At 38.1% G+C, this 17,363-nt stretch overlaps 1 protein-coding gene across 2 annotated transcripts; it reads left to right on the top strand.

Annotated features, from left to right (window-relative positions):
* Positions 1-279: 279 nt before the first annotated feature.
* LOC139727974 (uncharacterized) lies at positions 280-16,843 on the top strand. 2 transcript variants are annotated; one of them, XM_071638945.1, is made up of 8 exons: positions 280-306; positions 2,655-2,763; positions 3,791-3,863; positions 8,045-8,164; positions 8,860-9,038; positions 9,691-9,761; positions 14,570-15,061; positions 15,959-16,843. In XM_071638945.1, the coding sequence occupies exons 2-8, from the start codon at positions 2,720-2,722 to the stop codon at positions 16,405-16,407; spliced, it is 1,428 nt and encodes a 475-aa protein (XP_071495046.1). In that variant the 5' UTR covers positions 280-306; positions 2,655-2,719; the 3' UTR covers positions 16,408-16,843. The 2 variants fall into 2 exon arrangements, with proteins under 2 accessions (XP_071495046.1, XP_071495045.1); XM_071638944.1 differs by lacking the exon at positions 280-306 and adding an exon at positions 350-421 and having other exon boundaries at positions 2,648-2,763.
* Positions 16,844-17,363: the final 520 nt, after the last annotated feature.

Below are 17,363 nucleotides of genomic sequence, written 5' to 3'. Positions count from 1 at the left end.
CAGCTAGCTAAACACACAGCTAGCATAGCAGTGGGTTCTCTGTTTGGGCGTTACGTTTGCATAATTGGGCTTTTCAGAGAGGGACTGTCATCATAACGATTTCACATGCCGTACAGAGAGCGCAAATTTTGGGCGATTTGAACGTCATTCCTCACTTGATTATCTATGCGGTGCGTGGCGGTTCCTTTGTAAATTTGGGCTGCACGGGAAGACGATGATTTGGGGAGAACTCGCCACGAAAGAAACTCCACATAAGATTATTAAAACACACCGCAGGAGAGGCGCTAGGCGTCGAGTGTTATTTTGGTGAGTTTATACACGATCATGTGAGTAGATTATTCTACTGTGAGCTGTGTCGATGTCACGACTAGCACGGAAATGGGACCTTTCATTTTATATTCTAATAGTGATTGACAGTCAGGTAAGATCATGAGATGAGGGTAATCACGGAGCTAAATTTGCAGCTTACACAGTAGAGCAAAGAAAGAATTTTATGTTCTTTTTGGACTCTGCTAGCGCAGCAGAGTCAGAGTAGGCCTAGAGTAGAGAGTCATTCTCAAGTCCAAGGTTCTAAACAGTCCTCGAAAACCAGTTGCAGTGAACAGTGTAAAACCAAGGAGATAGCTCCTTCCTTGGTAAAACCAAGGCAGACTCCTGGCCAGTACAGCTAGATTCTAACATTAATTGCCTAACAATTGTTATAGGGCCTACTAGTATTTATGGTAGCCCTACTTGTAGATTTGTATGGATGTTGAAGAGTTGAATTAGAGAGAGAGAGAGAGAGGGAAGATGGTGTTGTGTTGTATCTAGTAAGTAGTATGGTAGGTGTGCAACCCACCGACCGGGTGCATAACGACCGACCGCGCATTATAATGGCATTGCGCGTACAGAAAGAAAATGTACACATGGGACTACGCGCAACGGTGTTCGATTCTTCACTGGGCTACGCTACCGAGTAAAATGAGGCGAAAACAAATAAGTATTCCCTCTAAATTAACGAAATTTAGCAAAATCGAATAAGATTTATCGTGTAACTAGATCTACATATAACTAGGCCGGCAGTGGCCTACCTTTGCTGACTCGTTGTTAGATGTAGAGTATCCTTCCGTAATAAATTTGACGATTTTGACCGCAAAATTGTCACCGCCGCTTGTACGATCGTGCACACACGTTACACATACACATTGACATAATTATTTTGTCGCCCGCTACGACCGTACGAGTTGAAGCAGTTCATTTACAAACGAGAAATGAATGTGAAAAAACAAACCGACTCATCTAATTTATTTCAATTACAATGAAAAGTTTCCTAATGAAAATCAATTCAAATTCATCAAACAGTCCTTCAAAAGTAATATCGAAGGATTCAAAATATATTCAAATATCATTGGGGAAAAAATGACGGCTAGAAAAAACAGCGGCCTGTCGAAAAAAACGCATTTAAGTGCCCTTTATACGTATTGTCAGGGTGGTCGGTTGAAATGAGCAGGGCAACTGAGTGCGGAAAAAATGAGACCCCACGCGTTCGAAGCCGCCATCTAAGAGCGCGTACCTCAGATCGCATTTTCAGTGCGCGCTTGTGAATCCGGAGTATTTTCTCCACACGTGAGTAAAATTTCAGGCAAATTGTGAGATTTTTCACGTTTCTATTGATAGAAAAACGTTAGGTGGCCGGTATTATGAACACCCAACCATACTGCAGTAATACAGCAGGTCAGGTCAAAAAGTGTGTCAGTCGGATTTGTGTGCATATTCAAGCCTAACGTTTGACAGAAAGATCCGTCTGTCCGGAGGAGTCTTTTATTTTTTTGACGTTATCGCTCTCCTCTGTATAAGGAGGGGATCCGTGAAGCCAGACGTAGTCTCCGCGGAACATTTCCCCGGCCCCGATGACCAGATACAGACCGATCTTTCGGTCAAATTCAAGCCAATGTACCAGTAACTAGCAATAACAGCATGCTGAGTCTATGGAATATGAGGCTAAATTCCATGACCATAGTTACCGCATGCATGCTAGCCCTTTCTAAAAAACATGTGCGTTATCAGTGTTATAGAATGGGTAATTTTCTTGCCAAAGATCCATTTTTCTATCATGATACCCGATGGCAAAATTACTGGCTGCATTTCATTTTGGCTTGCCATAGACGAGAGCTCGAAAATCATGCATCCCAGTATTTACTGGATGCATGGAAAAAAGTACTGGATGCATGATTTTTAGCTAATGGGCATCTCATACTGTGTGCGCAAATGCTTGCTTTGAATACAATAGTGCACAAACCTTTGCTGCATGTGCACATATACTCTTTCTACTAGTACAAAATGTGTAACTTACAAGTGCACGATAACATACCACTGTGACTCAGCGTACGGCCAGTAAAAAAATCAACACATAGCTCTCAACCAATGAGATGGCAGGATTCTAGCTACCCATTCTATAAAATCTAGTGATCTATATTTTTAGAGAATAAGCTGTCGGACAATTTACACGTACTCTGCAGACTGAGTGAAACTTCAGACTTTATAGCTAACTTAGATCTATACTTGTACATGTATGCCAAAGGTATTCTCATTCTAAACTGGGTCTACGCAAGCTAGAATTGTAAAATTAACAATTTATGAAGGCACCTCTTCTTTGTTTGTTTGGCAGTTTCCAGTGGTGCCATTCTACAGAATACAGTTCACCCAGTGGAGACTGAACTTCCATTACATCAAATAAAAGATGGGGAACTGCTTGAAATCTTGTTTTGGGCAGGTGAACACAAAGTAAGTGTACACTCTCCTTGAGTCTTGTTGGTTGCCTTCTTACCCAGGCCCAGCTATTCCAGTTCCAGTTCCATGTCATATTAGAGTGATTTATTTAAAGTTCAATCTAATATATCTTATCCTGATGTACTGATTGTGCGACTGTAGTGTAGTAAGCATGTAAAGTCAATTGTCTAGAATTATTCCAAGAAAATGTAAAGAAAATTCAATATATTTTTACATTTCTACAATGCATTTTGTAGCATGTAATTCATAAATAGCACTTGACTTTCCTCTTTCAACATACGGGGGATGATTTGATTACCCTTTAATATGCCTGGAACGTGTTGAGGGAAAGTGTACTTTACATTTTTTTAAATACAATTTTTAATTCTTTGCATTTTCTTTGTATTGTCGATTTACCTCAAATTACAAACTGTAGCAGTCTTCTCATCCAGTATGGCTGTACCAAAATTGTAAAAATACATAGGTACATGTAACTTTTGAATGAAATTTCCTCAAACTTTCATTGATATGTTCTACTGTTGCATGCTTTTACTCAACCCACATTTATCTTTGGATTTCATTCCCCACTGAAAGCGCACAAAACATGTAGAATATTACAAAGTAACAGTACATGTTCATATCCGACTTCATACTAGTGTAAAGTATTAGCTCTTTAGATTGGTCAATGAAATTCTGCAACTGATGCTTGATTGTTAGATTACAAGTACAATTGTATTGATTTCACCTACTATCATAGGGATCATTACATAATTGAATTTATGGATTTACGTTGTAGTTTGTATTTTGTGACCCTCCGTAAAGGCATTAGCACAACAGAATTTATGTATTTAAGCCATGGACTACCAGTCATTAATTCCATGCAAGGATTCTTGCTTGCAAAGCCCTTTTCCTTGATAGTGTCTTTCACATGAATGGGTTATAGAATGTACTTGACCTTCTGTTAAAAAGTGATGAAAAAAAAAATCCCACTCTACCATATAGGGCTACATTGTCCATTGTTCACTTGAAATTAATCTTTCAGGAGGAATAAATACTTCACAGGAAGATACAACAATTGCAACGTCGACATCGAGTTTGAGAATCTCATCGATGATGTGAGTATCGAAGATAAGCAGCTGCTGCTGTTATGTTGCTTCAAGAAGGAAATTTGTCATTGTGATGGCACAATGCACTCCCGTTATAACAAAGACGGTTATAACAAAAGTCCGTTTCTGGTCCGTTTCACGGTTAGGCGCCACTTTTCATTTTTTTTCAGTTTTCAGTCTACTACACAGAATAAGAGCAGATTCATGAAATGTTTTGCTATGCATATGTTAGACCCCCATGGGGTCTACCCCCCACAGCATTTGGTCACAGTGAAGCAAGATGTGCCCAAATCTGACCTACTGGGTGTCAACCTGGCAAACATCCCTTTTTAGCAAACTTTGCCATTCTTTAAGATATCTGGCTTTGAGTTAACTGAACATATTTATGTGTAGCGTCAGAACGGTCTCATATTCAAGTAATGTGCAGATTAATGCCCCGTCACTGACCAGGCACGCTAACCTGAAAGCATTAAACTGCACATTACTTGAATATGAGACCATTCTGAAGCAAATAATTTTCACACAACAATAGATATATAATGTACTCTTAAATAAATCCCACAAGGATTGGAACAATCATCCTCCAGCATTCCCACTGATTCCCACTGATCAGTTACTATCCATCCCCTTTAATCATGATACAGTTTCAAATTACCTGTTGGACACATAGTGCTTCAGCTCTGTCCAAGATATTATAGCACTATTTTTCAGCAAAATTACCTTCATCTCCAATAGAATCATTCATGGAATCAAATATTGCAATAATGATTAAGCTCAGGCATTACATTTTCCATTAAATTGACATTCTTAGGAATAAAAAATCATGACATTCGATCTCTAAAAGAGAACTTGAAATTTTGACACCTAGGTTGACAAAAAGTGGCGCCTAACCGTGAAACGGGCCATCCAACAAAATAAAGATTCAGGCCGCAACATTATCGGCTCTGTGTTTTGTTATTCTTTATCAATTTGCTTATGGGCAATTCCACGGTAACTGACGTTACACGTAAGGATTTTCATGAAATTGTTTACCTTGTAGTTTTGTGAATGAAAGCACCTTGGGCTTGCAATTAGCATTGATGAATAAGTTCATGAGAATGAAGAAATAGGTGGAAAGTTTTATCTCAAACTGCATTTCTTATCACATAGCAAGTGAAAATGTGTCGGTAACTGACGTTACGGAAAAAGGACATGGAAAATTATGGTGTAGATGTAAATGGAAATATCTCATGTCCCTGACTTTTAGCCTTTATGTGTTTAATATGGCAATACACCTAGGTTCTTAGGAACAGGTGTGCAAAATAATGTGCACTTTAGTTGTCTCCTTTTACCAACATGCCAATTTTAGTGAAGGCATGAAGGTAACTGACGTTACGTAACTGACGTTACGCTTACATTTGCCATAGGGTTTACACATGCAAAATCATGATTGGGAATAGCTATGTGATATTTCATAATTCTGACCATTCAGAATGATTTGGTTGATATGAAGCCATACCTTGGTTCATCAGTCATAAATACACAATGAAATGAAACAGTAGTCCATTTTCTTTGTGTTCTATGAAAACTTAAAGGTAAACATGTCAGTAACTGACGTTACGTAACTGACGTTACACATACTTTGCCGTGGGGTTTACAGAGAACTAATTTATTTAACAGGTTATTATACTGCTGCAATGTACCAGTGACAATCCCAGGCAACTACAGCAACAAATTAAAACAAAATCTAAAGACACAACTAATATTGGGTGGGCCCCCCCCCCCCCATGCCATAGCACAGTTGGGCAAAAATAATGTAAATGCACAAGAGGATATTTCTTGACATTTGTCTGAAGATTTAATTTTTTCTTCAACATTTATGATTACACAGAGCCATTAATAGATTAAGCAGTTCCAAGTATAAATATATTGACATGACTAAGGGCTTTTTTGTTTGTTTGTTTGTTTGTTTGTTTGTTTTTTAATGAACAGGAAAGTTTTTATCTACATAGAGTGCTCCACCCATAACACCTTGTAGTACTACACAAAACATGGATATTTTTGTGCTTGAAAAAAATATCAAAATATCTTCCAGGTCATGGGGAAAAAAACATGTATCAACTCATGAATATGCATAGATATGTATGAAATCTATTGTGATATATTTCTCCTTCTTTTCTTTATTTTACTCCTGATGATCTCCATCATCAATTGATTTAAATGAAAAGTGTCGCACTTTTAATATTTCTCTGTGAAGAAGAAAAATAAATGCTTTTTTGGTCAAAAGAGCATTATTGTTTTATTCCTAGCTTGAAGTAATTTAACTGTTTTTCTTTTCCTTTTCACTGATATATCACGGCTTGCAAATACATTCGAGATACCAAGAAATCGGACTTTGCAACGAAAGAATACTAAAATCAATATAAAAAACTCTTCCTGTTCATACAACTAGTTATCATGTGTTGTATTACAAAATGTCCCTGCATGAATAGAATAAAGTTATCAACAAATACACACTGTATGAACAATTTTTTTAAAAAACCCTATAGAATCCTCTCTCACTTTGAGCAACATCAGTGTTAAGTTTCAAACAATAATGAGTACATGCCTTACGTACCATAATACAAGATCAGCCATGTTAACTACACCACACATTTAAGTGCAAGAGAAGAAATATCTGTTTGTGCATTTGCCTTGAGGTAGAAACTTGACTAAGCTTCCTGAAAAAAAAAAATGCCAGCAAAAGCAAACATTGGTGAAGATTGTTAAACTGTTGGTATACAGCTGTGCAGAAGTTTGTTTGTTTTTTTTTTATAGAAAATGTGGTTAACATGCAATCATGTCACTGCTTAGGCCTACAAACTTTGGGAGCTTTATCATCCGGTAGGACTCGGAATGTACTAATTTGAGTGCATATACTGCATGTGGCAAACTAAACTTCCAGATGATTTAACCTTAAACTTGTGCTGAATCAAAAATCGAAAGCTCAAGCCCCCTTCCCCCCCCCCCCCAAAAAAAAAAGATAATCATGGTAAATGAATAAATAAATGAATTTAGAAATAAAATAAAATAAAAAAAAATATCCATGGACATACCATGGTAATGACATCATTTCCTATGAAAGGGATTGCTGCTCTCTGTTGTAAGTTGACTTCCCAGATGTATTGAAATGGCCAAAAGTAAAAAAATTTGCCTCAGTTATAATTACTGTCATGGTAACTGACGTTACATACTCGTGTATGACGTTTCGGTAACTGACGTTACACATCCTGTAGTGTTCATTTTGACTCTCCAGTATGCCAAGTATCCTTATTTCTGGTATTAAAATAAAGGCATATGGGCATACATTAGAAATCCCAAGTTACCGCTGTACATCATACAGCTCACTTCCTTTGATGAATAAACTTAAAAATTCCTTGTTTTTGGTAACTGACGTTACATCCATCATTATCAAAGTAATTAACAGTTTTTATCAAATTCTTTAAAGCTACCAGCTTTTTTTTCTATCGTGTGGTAAAAGACTTCTCTGGTAACTGCATACATATGAAAGATTGTTGTTTAGAGTACTAATAAAGTGGATATACAGAGAGTAAGTTATGCGACAATACACTCTTTTCACCATTGAGCTATAGGCATATTTGGGCAGCCATTTTGAAAATCAAAATGGCCACTTTTATCGAAAAACATAATGATTCTTAAAACTTCAACTCAAGTACTGTCTGAAAATGTATGGTGTTTGAAACAAATATCATTTTGAATTTTTGGCACCTGTGTCCTAGTTACTGTGGAATTGCCCTTATAATGAAATTTCTATAACGAAAGAAAACTGACGGTCGCGAGGACTTTTTGTCATGGGAGCCCACTGTACATACAATTGTGTTAGACTCAGATTTCCAGTGCATTGTAAAGTGAACATCTTTTTTACTATTTTCCTCCACAAATTAACATTATACTGGTACATCAAATTCTCTACATGGTAAATTTACAATATCTATAAATGTACTGGAGTAACTAAATTGCTGACATTATTGAGAACACCATAATTAACAGCATAAATGCAAAATTTATTGATGCCAATATCTGAGGAAGAAGAAAACTCTGTTTTAGATTCTCTGATCATTCATCCATTGAGCTTTGAGTTGTTCATCTATTATTTTGATTCTAAGGTTGTGAAATGTTATGATACTGTAATGTTTCTTGGAACCCTCCAGGATGAAGTCGACAGGAGTCACCAAGTGCTGACTGAAGAGGAGAGGAATCATCTTCTAAACAGACGCTATGCCGACCTTGTGCAGGAGCAGCAGAGAATAGATGCTAAATTGGACAGAGATGTAAGAAGAATTGCAACTCCCTCCCCCCCCCCCACACACACACACACATATGTCTTCCTTCATTCATGCAAGAATTCTCTTGCATTTTTTTTTTTTTTGTATACATTGTGTAAAGCAAAATTTCATTTTCACAGTATGCTGTGTAATAATGCACGTAAACTCTGTCAGTGTTTCAGTTATAAGCTTTAAAGTTTAATCATTGACATCTACATTTGTAATAATATGTGGTCTCTTGACAAAATCACAACTCTGCTGACACAAATCAGGTTCTTTCTCAATTTTTTGATGTTTCATGGTTCTGAATAATTAGCTCCTTTGTGTACCTTGTTTTCAATTTATTTGAAGCTGTGTGAAAACTAAAAAATACTAAGTCTTTTTTTGTTTTCATCTCTGTTCCTTTACTTACAGTACTGTTAACTATTTCATGTACCTTGCAGTGCTATTACAAGAGCAACTGTCCAGTGAATTGAATTCATTTCCGTCTGCATAATCTGCTGTAAGTGCTTGAGAGTTGCAAGCATGCCATTCAAGATAGGTCATGCTTCTAGTAGCAAACTCTCAATCCTATTTGTTTGAATGAGTAATGATGAATGCAGCATTTCTCTCATGCTATGTTGTTTGATGCAGTGTATCCAGGTTCTCTCTCTCTATGTCTCTTTAAAGCTGACAGTTTGACATGTTTTATGATTTTGCAGTTAGCGGTAGAGGAAGAAAATGCACGGCTGGAAGAAGAGGCATATAACGCAGCACGGCGGGAATCGGCACGGGCGGCCAAACAAGCAAGGGCGCTAGAGCGGCAAAAGCAAGCTGGCAAGCCACAGAGCAATGGGACAGCAAAGTCATGGCTGGGGTCAGATGCAGGCGACTGGGAGATGTAAATCTGTTTTGTTTTGTTTTGCATGAGGATGTAGGGATTTAAACTGCCTGTACTATCCAGGTATATGTAGCCTTGCTTTTGTAGTCTGGTGTACTGTAAGCTTGTGATAAGCAAAAATCTGAACATGCATGCACAGTAAGCTTGGCAGATCGAATCTGCTTGGGTCAGTTTTGACCAGTAGGTGTCCAATCATAGACTTTACCTGAGAGCTCAGCTGGTGAATGAAAAATTAACTGTTGGGAGCAGCCCCTCTTGAAATCACTTAACCACTTGTAGAAGCAATCTTTTGTGTGTTGGTGTGTCTGTCTTGAGTGTGGAGATGTGAAAGTATGTTGTTGTTGTTGGTTTTTTTTTAATGGACGATGACATCACAAGAAGCTCTCAGGTACTAAAGGTTCAAATTTCTCAACCAGGGCTTTGCAGTAACCTGTGACATTATCACACCCATTTTTCAATGGACATGCTCAGAAAGACTTGAATGCCCGATTTGAAAATATTTATATTTCATGGCAAACATCACCATCGATCATTTGTTTGTTTGTCTTTTTTTTTTTTGTATGTTTGTTTTCTGTGGCTATTTTTCTGTCAGAGTTAGTTTGTCGAGACATATCACTTGACATGGCTGTCCCTCTTCCTTGTATTTATGCAGTGCCACTGAGGATGATTTTGAGACATTTCTTGAGAGCGTGAAGGCCAAATCAGAAACAGTCAGAGCCAGCGGTAAGTGTCTTAGCAATCTTGTGCCACACTGGAGTGGCACGTTGGTGATAGCACAAGTGTTAGCTCTTTCAGGAGAGGCTACATGAAAAAAAAAAGAAACAAAGTTGCAAATATTCTAAGGGAAAATTAGGAAATATTGTGCAACAGATGAATCAGAATTTGAGCAAAATCAGATGTGTGTTTAATGAAGACATCAGTGAGTTATCTAGTATGGCATCCTGCTGCAATTATAACAGTTGTCATTTTGTCAAGTGATCTCACTCGTATAAAACTAAAGTGTGAACATCATCACTTTCACATGAAAGCTTTTTCCATGATTTTGTTGGTGTTGCTGTTAAAGGGGGATTTTACCTTGAAAATTAGTGAATAGATACAGAAAACTTAGAGGAACAAGATGATGAAAGTTTGAGCAAAGTGCAATCAAAACTGAGAAAGTTTGATGTGTCAAAGTTATGATCAGTAAAACAAAAAATTAGCAATTCTATGGTGTCATGCACAAGCTCAACTCCCATTTTTTTTTCTTTTTCCACTTCATACTATGAGACACGAAATGTTCTTTTTTCCTGTCTCATAAAGTTCCAATTCTACGTGCACCCATAGTACAATCATTGTTAATGTTAATATTGTATTTTAATTTTCATATTACCCTCTGTCAACATATTTTTATGCCTCCGCCACGAAGTGGTGCCGGAGGCATTATGTTTTCGGGTTGTCCGTCCGTTCGTCCGTCCGTCCGTCCGTCCGTCTTTCCGTCTGTCCGTCCGTCCGTCCTTCCGTCCGTCCGTCCGTCCTTCCGTCCGTCCGTAATGAATTTTGTGGACAGGGTAACTACCAAAACCTTTTGAGGTATCCTAATGAAACTTGGCATGTATGTGTATTAGGGGGTGAAGTTGTGCCTATCAACTTTTGGGTGCACATGCTCAAGGTCAAAGGTCAAAAGGTCAAGGTCAAATGCTTAAAATTTTACTATTTCCCCCATATCTATGCAATGCCTGAAGATGTTTTCTTGAAACTTAGTGTATACATGTACTACCCAATTAAGATTCTCTGGTGAAAGTTTGGGGTCATGAGGTCAAAAGGTCAAAGGTCAAAAAGTCAAGCAAAATGTTAAAATTTCACTTTTTTCTCTGTATCTTGGAAATTGTTCAAGGTATCTTCATGGAACATAGTATATATGCATCTACTGACTGGCAGTGGTTATCTAGGGAATTTAGGGCTCATGGGGTCGAAGGTCAGGGGTCAAAGGTCAAGGGCAATACTTCAAAATTTTACTATTTTCCTTATATTTATGCAATGCCAGCAGGATTTTTTTTTAACTCGATGTATGCATGTATAACCGAATAGAGATTCTCTGGGATTTTTTTTTTTGCCAAGAATGTCAAAGGTCAAAAGGTCAAAGATCAAGTGAAAGTGCTGAACTTACTTCTTTCTCCATATCTCGGAAGTGGCTCAAGTTATCTTGAAACCTAGTACATGCTGAATTTATGTATGTTCTGCCTGACAGTGATTCTCTTATAAATCAAAGGCCAGATGAAAATGATAGCAATTTACTGTTCAATACAGAAATTGCGCTTTTTCTCCATACCTTGAAAATTACTCAGTGCATAAACTTATGAAATGGTCAATGTCAAGTTAAAGTTCTTAAATCCCCAAATACATGCTCTCCTATTCATCCAATTAAACATAGGTCAAGGAAGGTAAACATTCAATACATTTGTGACAAACATGTCATTTTAATATTTTGCCAATTTTGTGAAAATGTAATCACACATTGTCCACATGTACTATAGACCTATTAGGAGAATCATGCATTATGGCGGAGGCATACCAGTCGCCATAGCGACATTTCTAGTTATTATTTTATTGCTGTTGATATAAAGGGTTTGATTCACTTATTGGCTTGGATCATGCATTTTGTTTGAAAGTTTACCCAACAGATTGCATGTATTGCAATGAAAGTAGGTTTACAAGGTAATTCATGGGTAAAGTACTAACTGGCAATCATTGTGATTTCCATCATGTGTATGCCCATTACTAACAATCCTCAAAAGATCAATATGCACGAGTGCACTATTCATTCCATATTATACTGCATTCATCCTACAAATGATATGTTTTGGATAGGTATATGAAAAATGTTGATAGTTTAGTAGGTCATGGCACTTGTTTGACATTCTGTAAGACATTTATCTTTTGTATGCTTGTACATGCTAATTGTTAATAATGATTTTGAAGAAGCAATAGATTAATTCCTCTGTCGGGCAAGGGTATAGGAGGCATTACAAAATTGTGTGTACCAGTTTGTGTTTGTTTGTCTGTCTATGTTTGTGTCTGCATTTGTATGTGTTTATGAACAATTACTCATTCTTACTGCAATGTAACAATAGAACTACTGGAGGTAAAGTGATAAAGTTTAGAATAGGAAGCCAAAAACATATTGGATCACTGTCAAATGCAGTAATTTCAAATTTTCAGGCAATTTTCAGAATCAGTTTAGGCCAACTTGGCACAGGGATCAATATACTCCGGTGAAATGTCGGTATTAATGTTTAAAATGATCTTTAAAAAATCAATTTGACAAAAATTTATCACATTTTGTGAAATTGTTCACCTACAGCACCAAGTGAAATTCAATCACATGATATTTAGTTAGATCTAAAAGATCAAGCATGAAGGGCCAATTCAAATATATACAGTAATGTTAATACTTATGGTTATTAAGCACATAGTAACGGAACCATTCCTTATTGGCATTGTAAGCAATATGAAAATCAGGTATAACATTAAACAGGAAACATTTGTGACTCATCATTTGGTAAAGAGGCACATAATCGACATTGCTATGTCAAATGTTGTTCTTCTCAGTTTGCAAATATATGTTATGATGCACCACTTAAACTTAGGTACCCATCATGGTCAGAAATACATTGTACAGTGCACTCCCATTATAACGAATACGGTTATAACAAAATTCCGGTTACAACGAAGTAAAAATTCAGGCCGCAACATCATCCACTCTATGTATTTTTATTGTTTATTTGTTCGGTTAGATAATGAAATTTCGATATAACAAAAGAAAACTGCCGGTCCCGAGGACTTCGTTATAATGGGAGTCCACTGTAGTGGGGAATCAATCATTAGGAGACCACGTCTCTGCTAGTTTCAGACTTACTGATCATTGCATGGAGTATCCTATCCACATTGCTGAAAGAGAATATTTATAGACTGGTTATTTATAGATCAATTGTTTGCTAATGTTTGAGGAAAAAAGAGATTAATATGTCCATAGAGCGAACAAATTACTTTTTACTACCAATAGAACACAAGGAAGTTATGTCTCGATTACAGTATGAGAGAGGTTGAGTGTAGTTTGCTATTGTGTTGATGTTATGATTGTTTATCGGTGTTGAAAGATTTTATTTGTTTCTGTTGCAGAAGACTGAGTTAAATCTTAGCTGAATATGTTTGAAAGAGCAGGTAAAGAGCATGCCCTTTCCGTAGTAGACTACATCTGTGAAAAGAATCCTGTACTTCCGTAGTCAATAGTTAAAGGCATGCCTTTAGTGCTGTACCAGTAATCGTGTGTAGAGCTGTTTTCGTACACTTCAAAGCAAAGACTCTTGTATGTCAACACGCAGTACCCAAAGACAAGTGTGCACAGAAGTCAAGACCACTAAAGGGCTGTTCATGCATGGCTAACTTAAGTAATATACCAAACTGTATTGAATAGTGTCTTTATTTCCAGATTTGAAACCAAGAGAAACACGGTTCAACACCTAGCGTACTCTTCCCAGTGTTGTAAAGTTTAAATCTGATCAGCTTGACTGCACATACTGTAAATCTAAAAGGCAGAACAAAAGCAAACTAGAAGCATGATACAGTTTCTGAGGTTACATAAGGCCAGTAGCTAAAGTATAAAGATGCACAGGTCAGTTCAAGCTGTGTATTGGCAACACAAGTGTGTAGTTTAGGGGAAAAGAAAGATTCATGGATATTACATTTGAATTCCTGGCTGGTTGAGAGAGAAATTTGTAAAGCCATGAATCAGTGTTAGATGACAGTTAACTTAAGAAATAAATGCTTTCTAAAATAATGCTGAATGTTTTATGCGGAGGTGTTCAATGACACTATTCTCATATTGTTCCATCTATGTGTGGGCTGCACCTCCACAGAAGTGTAGAGAAAACATACCACACCTTCCTCCCGTTATCATGCGCCAACATTTGGGTTAGAGGAAGAAAAACTCCTCACAGTTCAGCATGATTGGTAATTTTGGACAAAGATGTTCCTTTTATCCTTTTATTGAGCAGTTTGTTTGACCAGTAAGGAATCTGGGTACCAGGAACTTACAGCCTTGTGCGTGTAATACTCATATTGAATTGGTGTTCATGACACCTTCAACTTCTTTGCACAGCAGTCACTGTACACAGTCACACACAACTTTCTGGTATGATGTACACTAAGTGTGAATTTATCTTCCCAGGAATTTGAGTAAATCTGCTGAGTTTACATATGTACATTCTCTTATTTACGTATCTCACATCTATGTTTATACTTAAGTTATAGGGGTAAATTTACTTTATTCCAAGTGTTGCCGATTGTATGCACTATCCCCATTTATTTCGCACTATATTGTCTTATATGTCACATCCACTTTCACCCATCCTCGTCATTACAATTTTATTTTTCAGTGTTTCATTACAGTATTAAGTATGATTTGCATTGTTTTTCCCATGTAATGTTCAACTCCCTCGTGATTGCTGTGTTTTCTTTTGCTTTTTTGTTTTTACTCTGATTTTTGCATGCAGTGGCATCTATGTTAAACAACACCTCCACCTCTAACCCTGTTGTTACCAGCCAGCCAGCTGGTCATGAGCCCAAACACACTGGCCCTGTTTCCCCCAATGCACGGCAAGCCCAAACCAGCAATACAGCGACTTCCCCACAAGTCCACAAGTCCCAAGACACAACATCTCACGTAGTAAATACAAGCACAGTTGCCATGGCAACGAGTGCCTCGACCCAGTCTGCAGTCCAAACCACAGTGACAGCAGCTGGCCCAAGTGTCACGCATGTTAGCCAATCACAGACGTCCACTCAAATTAAGCACAACTCACAAGAGATACATGTAGGAAGAGGTGGAGGGACGCTACAGGAAGGAGAATTCCAAGGTGTGGGGCAGGTTGGAGAGGGGCGAGTTGACCCAGACGAAGTGTCCAGTAAACCTGATGTGTTGAGCGAAACCAGTAAAGTAACCTCTCCTGGCACGGGAGACATTGCAAACAACAAGAAAGACGAAGGTACCATTACCAGACGACGCTTTATGAAAATCAAACATGCAGACAAAAGCAAAATAAATGTAACAAAATATGATCAATTATCAAAATAAGCCGGCCTTTTTTTTTCCTGATATGACTGAAAAAATATGCAGTCATTTTTAGAATGACAGTTGTTTTATATGTGACGGAAATGACAACTACAAATATCATTACATTGTATATGCAGAAGGGTTTGTTTTTATTTAAATTGATAACAGCCCAAGAAGCTTTAATTCCAGCATGATATTGCAGTTAATTTGTTCATTAAAGTACATCAAAATATTGAACATTGCAGCTTAACCCTCTATGAGTGACATTACAGCTCATGTTCAGATTTGACATACTTCATCTAATGGCAAACCCCAGTGAAAGAATGAGTGGACCCACCAAGTTGAAGTAATAGTGACAAAGTTGTGATGTAATGGTAATATTTTTGTCTAACTGTTGTCTTTTTGTGTGTCTGTGAAATTTACTCTTTGTATCGGGATTCAATTTCACTTCTTGTGCTGATTTTGATTGAGATGGCATCTGAAAAGTATCTGCAGCATTTTGTGCTTCTTGTATTTGTTTGAACTGTGCAGTTTGGTTTCTGTCACCAATTCCAAATTTCGTAATGAATGTTATTAGTTATCCTGCTAATAACAACACCAGCTGTGAGAGTATAAAGTGTTTTTGTGAGATCTCTGTTATAAGAGGAAATTAATGTCGACAGGTGCAGGGAGAGCCATTAAATCACAAAGAGTGTTTTGATAAGGTGAAGTGTTGATGTTGTACACATGTAGTGAAATCATATCAAAACACTGCCAGCAAGATGTAATGAAAGTAATATTGGGCAGTATTCCAACAAGATTGATTTCTTGTTTTGTATGATTCATACAGGCATGTCCTACTACATCCAGCCACACCAAAGGTCGACCAACGAGCATACCGGCAACGACGACTCCGACGTGGAGTGGGAGGCAGACTTTGTGTCGGCAGACTCAACCCCCGAACCCATCACGGTGCCAGCCTCTTCCTCAACCTCATCCTCATCCACGACATCCAAAGTCCGTAACACCCCAAGCTCTTCCAACTCAACGGGTGTGGCAGCGCGCCCCCGGCCAACGAGAACGGGCCCCCCAACCCTCTCCAGCTCAAACGGCCCTTCCCTGGCCAACGGTAGGATCCCTCACTCTCGGGAAGAGGAGGTTGTTACTAGTTCTTCCGCACAACCAGCTGCATCAACGTTGTCCAGTGCCACCAGCTCGTCAGGCCCAACCGTGAAGCCGAAAAAGAGCCTGGACATTGACATCGAAAAATTTCTGGAGGAGCTTGAGCTTGACACATGATGTATAGTAAGGTGTGGCCAAAGAATTAGACATTGAAAATGAATAGCCACCCAGAAATGTGTGCCTAGAAGGGTACAAGGCTTAGGCTTACAACATGATATCCAGATGTTCCAGAGGCGCTTCAGCCACCAGATACCGGTATTATAAATGCTACCCCGATTTTTATTAGAAATCTCACAAGTCAGGGCGAATTGGTAGTAGATAAACCAATCCAGCACAATTATTGTTCCTCAAGTCTTTTTTTTTTTTTTTACTTTTTGCCAGGTGAGTAGCACTCACTCACCCTTTGCACAACTCGGCACCAATTCGACTCTTCAGTGAGCATTATTAAAGTGAAGACCATGCGTTAGCTGTCACCGGCTCATGGTTCTTTCATGATGTCCTCGTAGTGTGGGTGCTGGAAATTTAGCCTCCATGTATACATGCAGCTCTTCCCTCCCAAGCCAAACTGGACCTCAAGGATGTTGACGTGTCTCTCCTGAGGTTTCGAAAGATGAACGTGTTGAAGCATGAAGCTTGCAGGGATGTGAACAGCGAACAATGTGCAATATCTACAGAAGTGGTGATGAGTCGCAACTTGCAGCATTCTGCAATGGAAACAATAGCCAAGAGAATTGTTATTGTGCCATGGCACAAACCTTTATCTACTATGTTGGAGTTTTAGGCCAGTGAAAGGTCATTCATTGGGGTCATAGACCTTTATTTTCTTCTTTCTCTTTCATGTGCAATGCATTATCAAGTCATTCATGTACTGATAATGCATTAAATACAGTCTATATTGGTTGAAACTCAAGAGTTTTACTCTGGAGCAATTTATATCATCATAGTGATAAACCACAGTTTGGTTGATGAGGATTAAACTTTGCCAAAAAGTACACATTCCCTCGACTTGTTGCTGCTATGTGTTAAGGGTAATATTATTCTCCCAGCCTTCTGAAAGAGGCAAGTCAGTGCTC

This window comes from Diadema antillarum, unplaced genomic scaffold (genome assembly GCF_040938485.1).
Source record: "Diadema antillarum isolate AM-2024a unplaced genomic scaffold, OU_Dant_1.0 seq00000161_RagTag, whole genome shotgun sequence".
Lineage (NCBI taxonomy): Eukaryota > Metazoa > Echinodermata > Echinoidea > Diadematoida > Diadematidae > Diadema > Diadema antillarum.
This window is presented reverse-complemented; position numbering and strand designations above follow the sequence as displayed.